The 13,302-nt window shown below is 44.3% G+C and overlaps 1 protein-coding gene across 2 annotated transcripts in view; it reads left to right on the top strand.

The window, feature by feature from the left end:
- Window positions 1-13,302, top strand: part of CCDC146 (coiled-coil domain containing 146) — a 142,764-nt gene that overhangs the window by 127,177 nt on the left and 2,285 nt on the right. For both annotated transcript variants that reach the window (XM_019487496.2, XM_059725826.1), the window contains 3 exons: window positions 5,282-5,410; window positions 8,326-8,463; window positions 12,868-13,116. In XM_019487496.2, coding sequence (XP_019343041.1) covers window positions 5,282-5,410; window positions 8,326-8,463; window positions 12,868-13,116 — 516 coding nt within the window. The remainder of the gene's footprint in view (window positions 1-5,281; window positions 5,411-8,325; window positions 8,464-12,867; window positions 13,117-13,302) is intronic.

Here is a 13,302-nt window from a genome sequence, read left to right as displayed (position 1 = left end):
CACCACCTAAACCCTAATTTCTCCATCCATTATCTGTGAAATGGACATTTCCTTCCTTCCATCTTGTCAAGTCTATTTAGATTATATGACTTTTCAGGACAGATTTCTCTCTTACAAACACCATAAAATCCTAATTCCTGCTGAAGGCTCTAGATCAGAAGTGGGCAAAATATGGCTCGAGGGACAAATTTGGCCCTCTGAGAGATTTTGTCTGGCTCGCAGCAGGTCCCTTGGTCCCACTGCCCTGGCACCCCAGCCAATCACACCCACCACTGGGATTTTCTAATAAAAGAGTATTACAGAAAAACAGCTGGCCAGCTAACAATAAATTCAATGCTTTGGCTACTGTCACTATAAAACATAGGAATCTTTAGATATACTTCTTATCTCACACACGTATTCTGTACTAGTGACAGTCCAAGCTAGGGGTATTAACATCATACAGTGTCTGATTTGAGTAGCACATCAGGGGCTTGGTCTCGCAGACTGAAATGAGCCATGAAAACTAATCTCCCTTCATGCATCAATGAGAAATATGTTTATTGGTATTAAATGTTAATTGGTGCAAGGTACAGAACTGCTGAGCCACTGAATACTCAAAATGACAGCTTCATACCTTATTCTCAAGCCAACACAGAGGGACCGAACAGTTAGAGAGGCATTTGACCTCAAAATGTATCCAGTCACAACTAGATGAAAATCCATGGATTGTGTGATGCAGTAGGGCTATGCAAGCTTTGGTAGCTGTTTCAATTCGGAGGAGATTCAGCTCAATTTGGCGGCTGAATCTCTGAATCCAAATTGAATCGGGAGACCCATTAAAAGGTCCGAATCGATTTGGAAGGCTTGCAGCAAACAGAAACTGAGAAGAGGGAGGAGGAGGGGGTGATCTTCCATGTATGGAAAAGGCTGAGAGGGGGGAAGACTGCTCTGATATTGACATCTGTTGCTGGCCAGTGACTGTGATATTTCTTTGAGTTCTCTTCCAGTCACAGTGCTCTGGGGGAGGGATGTAAAAACAATATATAAAGCCATGCCTGAAGTGATCTGTGCCTTTTGTGAGATGTCTCTCTTTGAGCAGCAGCATCTGAAAGGCTCTGGCTTGCTATCTAGTCTCATGCTAGCTAGTCTCTCTTTTTGTAAGTTGTATCCAATCCTTTCCTACTTTCCTTTGCCTACAATCCCTATTGTTATCCCTATCCATTCTTGTCAACTTACTCTTCCCCCCCCCCCGCGAAGTCCTCTTACTTGTTCTTGTTAGTCTGTCTTGATTCTTTCCCCCCACAAAAAGAAATCTGTTTTTTCCCTGACAGCATGTCACTGCGCAGGAAACCACAACATATATTACACACACACACACACACACACGTTTTGCAGCACACCAAACGTTATGAAGAGTGCTGGAAAGGCAGGTGCCAGGTCTCCTGACAGGGGAGGGAGAGCTGCAAGTGTCCCCCTGCCCCAAACATAGACGCATCCTCTTTCCTGGCAGCAATGAGTCTTCTGCTGCTAGTGGGAGCAAGGAGGTGGTAGCAGTGCCTGCACCTGCACCACCACTACTAACCAGCAGCAGCATGACATTCTCCACCCATTTTAGTTCCTAGCGTGAGCCTCCCAGTGCCAGAGGAGGAGCTGGATCTGGAAGCAGTGGAGCTGAGTGCCATAGCAAAGGAAATTGTGAGGAAGGAGGGGGAATCTGAGTTTGTGCTCCACGCCCCTCAAAGTTCCCCTAGAGGCAGGTCTCTTCTGGAAGGCACTTTGGAGGAGGTTGTGGGGGCAGGTGGCTCAGCTCCTCCTGTGTGCCTCTGCCTGGTGAGGAGGGGGATAAGGCAGGCTCCCCACCCTCAACCCAGAAGCAGGTGGGTAGTGTAGTGTGAGATCATTTTGAGGTGGCAGATGATCCCAGGTTTGCTGTCTGCCAGCACTGCCGAAAGCAGATCAGTCAGGGCAAGGAGGTGAAACACTTCACCACCACGGCAATGCTGCTGCACCTCAGGAGGCAGCACCCCCTTGCCCTTGTTCCTCCTCAGCCTGGCACCAGTGGGAGTATGCCCAAAAAGAAATCCCCCATCGCCAAGAAGCAGTGGCAGGCCACCCTGGACTAGTTGAGCATCCAGGGTCCAGGCGGCTCATGGAGCTCACGGTCCCATTGTACCAAGCACCCGCACACACCACCTTTAGCAAGACGGTGATGCCCTCCCTGTATGAGGCATGCAGGGACTACTTGAGGGAGGAACTGTGGAAGGCAGATGCGCAGGTAACCATGCACTGCACCTCGGACATCTGGAGCAGCCAGGGTGGAGATCATGCCTACCTCTCCCTCACAGAGCACTGATGCAATCAGTTAGGGCACTGTTGGGCTCTTCTTCAAGCAGAGGTGATGGATGGGTCCCACACAGCAAGGGAGATCATGGTGGTCAGGAACTGCATGTGGGTGGCTCATTGGGCAGGGTGAGCTCACCCACAGGGTCATGGTCACTGACAACGGGGCCAACATGGTCAAGGCAGTGCATGATGCCAACTTTGTTGGCATCCACTGTGTGGCACACATGTTCTACCTCATAGTCAGGGATGCCTTGGAGGGGGACATGGCTCCCAGTGATGGCGCCCTTGCTACCAGGCAGCTCATTTCAAAATGCAGGACAGTGGAGGGCTATTTCCACTGGAGCATTAAGAGGGGGCAAGATGCTGTGGGACAAACAGGCAGAGCTGAGCATCCTGCAGCACAAAATCATGCAGGATGTGGAGACTTGGTTGAACTCCACGTACCTGATGCTGGAAAGGCTGGTGGAGCAACAGAAGGCTGTCCATGAGATGGCCTTTCTTGGGGAGATTAGGAGCAGCAGCCCCCTTAACAAAATGTAGCGGAATACCATTTCCCAGATCTTGGTGGTCCTCAAGCCGTTCCTCGAGGCCCTCCAAGAGCCTCAGTGCTGGTGATGCCCTCCTTAGCCAGGCAATCCCCATAGTGGAGGAGTTTGGGAATGAAATGGAGAAGTTCCAGGGGATTGATGTTCCTGGCTGGTGCAAGCCACTTTTGATGCAGAAGGAGGGCATCAAAAAACAGCTGGATCTGCTGCGGTCCAGTACAGTCCATGTGCTGGCAGGCATGTGCGACCCAAGGGTGAAGGGGAGCGTCTGCAGCAGCAAAACACTCGATCACTGGACAGAGGTGCTGACGAACAGAGTCAGGGAGGCAGAAGGGCACAGGCAGGGGAAGTGGAAGAGGGGGATCCACTTTCCCATGCCAGCACTCCAACCACAAACCAATCTCTTTGACCACAGCCACTGCCAATGTGAGCCAATGGCATGGCTTCACTGTTGGGGTCCAGAGGCACCAGACCCCATCATCAGGCAGGTAGCATGGAGGCATTGGTGGCTACCTATCCCACCGAGGACGTGGAGCCGCTGCACTGTGACTCCTTGGCCTACTGGGCAACCTGCAGCCAGGTGTGGCAGGATCTGGCCATGGGAGCTTGGGAACACATATCCTGTCCACTGACCAGTGTTCCAAGCAAGAGAGTGTTCAGCATTGCTGGGGATATTGTGACACCCCACTGCACCTCCTTGGATCCAGGTTTGGTGGAACAGCTGGTGCTGGTGAACCTCCCACTGCTGGGGTTCCCCAAGCTCCACATGCAGACGGAGTGCCACCCTCCTCACTCCGCACCTATTTGCTTTCTTTATTAGCTTGCAGAACCATGAGGTGCACTTTCACAGAAACCCCTGCACCACTTTGCCTGAAACCTGGCAGGCCTCATGCCCGCATGAGAGGCTACCATCCCTGCTGCATTCATCCCACTCTGCCATAACACACACAAGTGATACGGGTTTTGCTTTCAACAGTTTTGGGTGCACATTAACAGAAACCCCTCCACCTATCTCCTTGAAACTTGGCAGGCTTCATGCCCTCAGAAGAGGCTACCATCCCTGCTGTTTTCACCCCTATCTGCAAAAAAAGACAGTTATAGATACTTTAGTGATACTCCATTATAGTCTATGGCCAAATCTCCAAATCCAAATTGGCCAAATTGAATCGGGACAGTAATTGGAATCACCAAATTGAATCGCTGTCCCTCCGAATTAGCCAAATCCAAATCTGAAGTGAATACTTGCTGCTTCACACAGGCCTATTATGCAGGAGCCCCGATTAAATGATCATAATAGCTCCTTCTGGTCTTAAAATGTGAAAACTATAGAATGAGGCTTTTACCAAGAAGAGATACAAACAAAGCAAGAAAACAAAGAACTTTATAATCAAGACATCTGTTTACTTAAATGCCATTTATTTTCCATATCTTTGGTTTGGGTAGCTGTCACCCATAATCTAAAAATTCTCTATCATGCATATAAATCTTGAATTGATACTCTTTAATCTGTTTATTATATATTTTTAAATAATACATTAGAAATCCAAAGAATCTGGGATGCTTGTACTGCAGGGGAGGAAACATTCAGTTGATGTTTTAGTTTACCATGAAACCTTTTAATTTAGTCCCTTCATATTTAATTGGTGTGTACTCTAACATTAATATTAGTATGCAAAGTTTTACTTGAGAAAGCAGTTCCTGCTAACATGAGTAGTACTGTTGGTTTCAATAAGAAGGTCTCAGGTGACTAAATGTTTGCAGAACTGAGCTTCAGATGTGAAACACCAACGGAACTCGAGCTGCATCCTGTTATTTGTCATGGACCGCGTTCTTAAATGTTTCCTTTTGCAGCACGCAGCATATCATTTCTGATGTTTATCACCAAAATTATTTTACAATTTCCCTAAAATATACAGTTCACCCAAAGGGACATATAGGTTAAACCAAAACATGATTTGACAAGAGAAATGACAACAATCGAACATTTTGGCTTGTTTCTCTAATGACCAGTTCCCTTTTAAAAAGGCTTGAAAACTTTCAAAAGTTTCACTTTCCCTGTGATGCTATTTCTTAGAACTAGAAGAACTGGATATTGCCTTTTGGAGGAAAAAATAAGTTTAAAATGCATGTTTTGGTGACCTATTATTATAGCAACAGAGCTTTCATTTTTAATATGCTTGAGTTTTTACACTTAAAAATACATGGTCAGCAGTCATGTTCCTGTAAACTCTATTCCTATATCCTATTAGGCCAGACCTAACATGCCTTATGCTTTTATATAAACCTTTTGGCTAAGAAGTTGAACATTTAATTTTTTCTGTGATTGGCATCAGTGTTTGCTTGCTTGTCAGATATATTTTGTTTAGGTTTAAAAACCAAATAACTGGGCATTGTGTTTTCTGGTTTGCTAGTATTCTCAGTGCAAGGACAGAATTAAAAGTCTGGACAAAATCTTTGCTGACCCTGAGGAAGAGAACAGAAAGCGAGAGTTGGGAGGGAAGGATCCATCTGTACCTGAATTGTTTAAAAAGATCGAGGAGGTAATGCACCATTTCTACAACAGGATCTATCAGGAGAAGCTTACCCTAGAAAATGCAATCAGGCTTTTATTTCTTTTTTTTAAGACAACTCGTATAAGAGTTAATGAATCTATGGCCTGGGCTAAATGGACCTACGGCCCAGCCTCTTGTTAATCATACAAGTTAGATTTGGGATGTTATGCTGCTGGATGTTAATAGCAAAGGACATATGTGGAGATGTGATTTGTTTGTCCCTTTTTAACTGATGAGCTGCCTGCCCTTGAGACATTCCTGAAGACCTGCCTGCTTTTCCTGACAAACAATAAGCACAGCAAGGTGCAAGGATACTAGAGGGAAAATAGATTTAAATTAATAGGTTGCAAAATGCATAATTCTTCAGTGAATTGGTCTTTGCCAAAATTAGCATATACGTTGTGAGTTGGTTGCATCCCCGCTCTGTGCCAAATAACATCTACACACACTGCATAACATCAAACCACCTTCTCCCCAGGTGTATCATTAATGGGAATTCAAATAGGAACAGAGCACAGACCTCAGCCTACCCTTTTTTCCACTGCACTCAGCACTTCCAAGGGACCCCAACCTTCCTCTCTTACATCGCAGCAGCATTTCAGCTGTGTTTGTCACAGTGAGTCAGCGGAAGTGACTTAGCCGTGTCATGCAGGATACTACCTCCAACAGTAAACATTCTGTAAACTAGGTCCTAGGTCCTATAACCCTGTTAAACGTAACTACTACCTCCAGCATTGCAGCTTGTTCAAAGACCATGCTTCAGAATTATTTATATTATTATTTATATTACTATGTTATTGAATGAGGCCAGAAGGTAAAAAAAAACAAGGGGATATGATGCTGCAGCCAGTGAGGAGGGCACTTTGCTGGGAGGTGTGAGCCCTGGGTTCTGACTGCTGCTCTTTGCTCCTGGGACTGCTTATAAATATTGCATTAAACAAGTTCTTGGAGAGAATTTAGATTAGGGCCCAGGATGGAAGACACTTTCCATCCCCAAGGAATAGCCTCCCCACTAGGCTACTAAGTCATACTCCCTCGTGTGCTCTCCTGCCTCCATGGCTGTGGCATGCCCTGTGTTTAGTGGACCAAGTTTAACAGGAGGCATAGAGATGCCCTTGGCCTATCCCCGCCCAGCCTGTCACCTTGAAGTTACAGGTGGGAAGCGGGAGATGTGAGTTTAAACCCTCTCAGGATGGAGAAGGACTGGAATCCAAGTCTCCTGTATTCTGAATGAGTGCCTTAACCACTAGATTCTTAGGCAAAAGGTATAGATGAGGCTTTGTCAACACGATGGCTTCTTGCAGGCATAAAAAAACAAAACTGTGTTTTACTATAAGCAGCAACACATTACTTCAACTCAGCTCTGCAGTATCTGTATAGATCGGGCACTTCAGCAGGGCTTTTTGGCACTTTTATCAGAAGCAGATTCAATCAGCTACTAGATTGAAGTGCCAAAAAAGCCCCACTAAAGCGCCTGATCTATACAAACATTAGGCGAGCCAGGTCCAGCTAATGTGATGCCTCTTCTGGGCACGTGCTGGGCTCAGCACAGGAGTGCATTGAGTTTTAAGTGCTGTTTTGGGTTTTTTTTTCTTTAATGTCTACAAGCAGCCTTTGTTTCACATGCACAAATAGACTTGAGGCAAAGTCCAGATGTTAGCATGCACATCGCATTCAAAACAGTGAGCACATGTTATAATAGTGTTTTCTAACACCCAAGTCTGTTTCCACCCCAGTGCTAGAATGAATAGGGCTTTGCATATGTTTAAGTGTTTAGGTCAGGACTGTGCTGAGTCCAGATAAATTAAAGTGCCAGATAAATTTCAGCTCAGAGAGTATCTACAACACTGACCTCTTTTTCTGAACCTGGGACCCATTAGTACCAACATCTGCCTCCCCCACCATCATCTTTCAAAGATTTACCCCCTTAGACATCTTCCTATGCCAGAATAACGTGCAATAGGAGGGCTCTACTGAAGGGCACAGGCTAGTTAGAACACAATGGACATGTCTACACATGACACTACATCGTCATAGCAATGCACTACTACAGTGATGTAGCAACTATGGGTGTCTACACATGACCAGCAGCTACTACACTGTAGCGATTCACTCCCCTGGGATAGCGCACTGCTATGGTGAAGTAGCTGTTAAAAATAACTGTGACGTGTGTATAGCGCAGTACGGGCTGTTAATGCACCATGATTTAGTACTTCCTTTTGGAGTCCAAAAGGAAGTACTAAATCCAAAAGGAAGTACTAAATCACTGTGCAGTAACAATGTCACCATAGCGACACATGTAGATGCGCCCAATGGCATTGATATAAGCACAGATGTTCAAAAATCATAGGGCAGGCCTCAGAAATCACGGCATAAAGCCATGAGACTTGAAACGACAAAGCTTGGGTTGTGTATATTTGCATTCTGCTTGTTAAGGCTTGAAATCTATGAAATGCTTCCATTTTTTTAAATTTTAATGCAGCCTGAAGGGCTAGAAAGTTACTTTAAAAAGAAGAAAAAAAGAAAGATAAGCATGTAAATGCTCTGATTGCCATGACTCCAGGGGCTGAGGAGTTCAAAAAACACTAAATGTCACAAGGTATAATAATCACAAGAGTTGGCAAGAATGTATTGAATAGGGCTGTTAATTGGCCCATTATTTTCACCTCAGGGCTCAGGTCCTGCATGGGGTCTCAAGGCACTGAATGAATACAATTATAAAGTAACTAAGCCATGTACTGAAGCCTGCTGTTTAGAGAAAACAAATTTTTGAGTAGTGATTTTTCCAGCATATGTCTATGAACACTCTTTAGAAAGCTATCAATTCTGGAAAAAACAAATCGCAGGCTGGCCTCATTCCCACTCATTTAGCTATGTTTGTGTGGACATTTTTCTCACTACAGTTAGAATTAAAGCTGGTGGAGAAAGAGGAGAAATTGTTGGAGAAAGACTTCATTTATGAGCAAGTTTCCCGGCTAACAGACAGAACCCGTATCAAGACAGAGAATGGGAAGCAGGACACACTGGTATTAGCAAAAAAGGTAAGAATAGGATTAAGCTGCTTGTTGCCTGGCATCTAGTAGGACAACAGGACTGAAGTCATTTTATTTGTGGAAAAAGATGTTAAGATGACCTTCATTCAGGCTTGTGAGGTAGTTAATTCATAATAAACTACAGGCAACTGTGCACTGTTGGTGCATATGGCTGGTCTGCAGAGGACAGTTATAGCAGTAAACATAGAATCATAGGAAAGTAGGACTGGAAGCAACCTCAGGATGTCATCTAGTCCAATCCCTGCTCAAGGCAGAAATCGTCCCTGCCTAAACCATTCTGTACAAGTGTTTGTCTAACATTCTTAAAACTGCATGGATAACCTTCTCGTACAACTACTAGGAACAACGTCTGAGAATGTCAGAACATCCCAGCTTGCTGCCAGTGAAGCAGGGTGATGAGGGCATTGTCAACATGCTGCCATTGCAAGGACAAGTAGTAGCTTGTTAAAATATACTCACAAAATCCAAGAAAGAACTGTACGTGAAAACATAATGTATACCCTCAACACATTGAAAATTTTGCTGTAAATTGTATAACTCTATAAAAGTAATTTCTCAGAATAGGTCCTTAAATACTGGCCAAATGTTGAAGATATCTTCCTTTTCCACAGCCATTACACTTTCCCTGCTCCAATTAGCTGCAACTGCCTGGGGAAATTGCTGAATAGCAGGAAAAAATACAGACAGGTTCCATCCTCCTATAATATGAAAGGTGATGATGCACTGAACCAAATGCCAGGTTTTTCTTATAAATTTAGACTGAGAGAACCACATGCCTATGCATGAAACAATTCTCAACTCAATCTTCCTTCATATTTATGTGACTCAAAGAATTAAGGTTTTGGGGAGAGAAAAAGAAGCACTTAGGAAGAAGCTCCAAAATAAATGGTTCATTAAAAAACAGCATCAGACAGGAAAAAACCCACTGCAAACAGCTGAAATGAAGAAACCCCAAATCCCAAGTGAATAAAAATGAAGCCCAGCGTTGTTTTTCATGCTCAGTGTTATGATCAGTGCTGGAAAAGACCTGGATACATAAGAGCACATCGTTATAGCAAATGTAAATGTTTCTTTTTTTAAGTTGTTTGCTATGAAAAGAAATACACTATAACTGCTTCTACCTGCATTTTTTTGCAGTATGTTTTTTTTAAAGCACAGGTGGCAAAAGTGGCAGTGGATAAAAATGGCATCAGTGTTTATCAGCCCAGTAATTCTGTTACACAAATTTACTTGAGTGAACAGATGCTTTTTTTCAAAGCATCATTCACACTGACAGTTAAGATCTCTCTCTCATACATCAATCATCACCAGCAAGAAGGTCTATCTGTTCTGCAGAACTTCCTGTACCTTCTTACCACTCCCTGTACTACTTGGTCATTCGCACCCAAAATGAAGATAACAGATTGCAGTTTAATAATAATTTTGTCAATTCTGCACGAAATGGAAGAGAATACAGGATTCATTTCAATGGGACGAGTGCTTGCTTATCTATGTGCTGGATTTGATCTGTAGTCTGAACTGGAGTAAAACAGTAAATACTTTTAACAGTTGGTGAGCCAGTGTGGTTTTAAGTGTACACAAGGAAAAGACTAGCTACATGGGAACATGCCATTTTACCAAGATATTGCTACATGTAGAACCACATTTAAAAAGAAAGACCATAGAGGGGGACTTTTCTTAAATAGCTACTACCAGGCTACATACTAGGTTCCTTTCTGGTTACAGTTTTACTACAATGATAGGGATTGTTTCATTGTATGTGGATATGCAGCACCAAGTCCTTTTTCACCTAAGATATCTATGTGCCACTTAGATATGTAAAAGGTCCAACCTACTTTTCAGACATGGAAGTGGCAATTCGTGCCACCTACACAGATTTTCAGTCTGTTCCATCTTGTGCAACCAGACGTCCTAGTCTGCGTGCTCAGAAGCACGAACCAACGTGCTCAAACCAACACAGCCACCAGCACTAACTGCACTTAGGCTCTATTGAAATCCAGTTCTACCTAGTAAAACACAAATTATGGGTTAAGTTTTTGGGATCTTAGACAAAACTTAAGAGAAAAAGAACACGGCTAGGAACTGTTTGACAAAAGAGGAGCACCCATCCTTTAGACCAGTAGCCATCCAGTGAAAGACCCAAGTTCTAGACCAGGGCAGGCAACTCCCGGCACATGTGCCAGTGTGGCACGCAAAGGCATTTTGCTTAGCATGTGTGCCTCAGGGTAGATGGCAGGGGAGCTGAGAGGGGCCCAACTCTCTGTGCAGTGCAGCCCTGGCTCCTTCCTTGCTCTCTGCCTCAAGGCGCACGTGCATCTGCTGCTAGCAATGAGCTGGGCCCAGGTTCTCAATTGGGGTGTGTGTAACACACCCTATTCAATTTGGATTTGGCCTGAATCAGGGACAGCGATTCAATTAGTTGATTTGGATCACTGTCCCAGATTCGATTTAGCCGAACCCGAAGATTTGATGCTGATTCAGAGAATCAGCGATTCGGCCATAGACACAGCTTTAAACGTTTTTTCTACATACCTCAAGGTACCAGGCGTATTTTGTGAACGCTGCGATGGTGGGGCAGATGAAGCATCCCACAGGAGTGCAGGGGGGGCCCCCAACATGCTTAACGGCGAACCCGGAAGTGGACTGGAAGTACTTCTGGTCCACTTCCAGGTCTGCCAGGGAGCACATTCCCCTTCCCCGCCCCCTCCCCCCGCCTCCCTGGCTCGGCAATTGGACACGGGGGACCCTCAGACCCAGGAGGCACCAGTTGCTGAGCCGGGTGGGCATGGGGGGCCCCCTGAGCACTCCCTGTTGGACCCGGAAGCGGACCTGAAGTGCTTCTGGTCCACTTCTGGGTCTGCTGTCGAGCACGCTGGCATACTTCACGTGCCCCAGCATCACAGCACTTGCGAGCCACCTGCTACCTAGAGGTATGTAGAAAAACTATTTAAAGCTGTGTCTATGTCTGAATCGCTGAATCTTTCCAAATCGATTCCGAGGGTTCTGATTTGATATGGAGAGACTAAAGTGTCCTCTGTTTCAATTCGGATTCGGAGATTTGGCAACCAAATCAGGCTGAATCTCCGCTGAATCAAATCGGGAACCAAAGGTTTGTGCAGTCCTAGTTCTCAGCCTTTTTATACTCCAGGCACCCCTTGATAGACTCAAGGTACGCTTTGGAAAATCCAAACTTTGTTTTAGTTCTTTTGACTACAGAAAAATAATATAGTTCTGCTACAGAGAACTCAGAAAGACCACAATAAGCCAGAATGTTTTTACCATTATAGATTCCCATTTGAAATCTCTGGGTTCACCTTGTGAATCATGTTTGCACACCTAACAGTGCTAACATTGTGCGGCACCCTGCAACACCCTTGAATGGGTCTCAAGGCATCCCAGGGTGAGAATCACTGAACCAGGCAAAGCTGAGCTCATCCCCCACCCCCCGTCCCTCCTGTTGAAGCTGGCCCACTGGGCAACTAAGAAGAAAAGATGTGTGAGGCCAGCAGGATAGCAAGCAATAGGAAGTCTGACTCCATGGCTCAGTGCAGTAGACATGGCCCTGGGAAGGATGGAGCCCCTGTGCTCTGGCCACTGCTCAAGCGCTTATTCTTTGCCTGCATTTCATCCAGGCTGCCTCTTCAAATCTGTGCAAGTGCTATTTATATCTCTGGAAGGCAGAACAGTATTTGGGTGCTAGATGTCAAAGTACTGTTTAGACAGCTAATAGGCAAAATAGAACCCGGCCCCTAGAGCATTCTTTAGACCTCACATAAAGCAACCATGAATGAGAGACATGCATTATTCTCCAAGCTCTTTTCTCCCCCACCTACCTCCATATACTATATTGGTAAGTGTATAAGAATAATAAAAACAGATGTTTTTCAATACTTAATATGACCAATTTGAAAAAGAAAAGCTTTTTACATGGACATACAACTGCCAATATAACACATTTAATTTACCTATCCTTGAAGGAATTACTACTAACTTATGCATGCAATTGTGGTGAATTTGTATACAAATATGAACACCTCCACATTTTAAAATCAGGCCAAAATCACAATTATGTCATGCACAGGCAATACACAATTAAAGGGAACAGCTAAGTGTATAGCAAAAATGTCCCTTCCAACACAGCAGAAAAAAAACCAAAAGATATACAATCCACAAACATATGGTCTATGTTTGCATTAGTTTGTGTGTATATATGAGCATTACCAAAAATTATTACAATTCTGTATTTCCAAGCATGAGCAAATTTGAGAGGAAAAAAGTAACTTGTGTTAGTTTAATGATCTGAAAAAAATCAGTCTTATTTCCAGAAATGGTATAAGGTGCACATGTGAAGAGAAAAACTGGTTAAAGTGTAATGAATGCTGTTGATTCCAGATGAATGAAATACAGCAGAAGATAAAAGATAAAACACGGAAAATGATGGCCCTTGTTGCCGAGTTATCTATGAAGCAAGCAATGGCTATTAAACTCCAGCAGGAAATGAGGGACAAAGACGAATTTTTGACTGCTATCATATCCAGGCTAGAGAATGGTCTCCCTCTTCCCAGAGACATAGAGGTCGAGTGGATGAAAGTACTTCACAGGGAGGAGATGCAGAAAGCAGAAGCAGAAGCTAAAGCGAATGTAAGTTTTTTTATCCTGGGATGCAACATGAGGTCTGACTCACTAATTTGCATTGTTTCAGCTTAATGTTTTGAATATGTTGTCACTGAATGGTCTGGAAACCAGCTAGTAACTTCAGAGCTCCCATGACTTAGGAGGGAAAGTCATGTAGAAGGCAAAATGACAGCTGGAGAGCACATTGCCAAG

The sequence above is a fragment of the Alligator mississippiensis genome, chromosome 4 (genome assembly GCF_030867095.1).
Source record: "Alligator mississippiensis isolate rAllMis1 chromosome 4, rAllMis1, whole genome shotgun sequence".
Classification (NCBI taxonomy): domain Eukaryota; kingdom Metazoa; phylum Chordata; order Crocodylia; family Alligatoridae; genus Alligator; species Alligator mississippiensis.
This window is presented reverse-complemented; position numbering and strand designations above follow the sequence as displayed.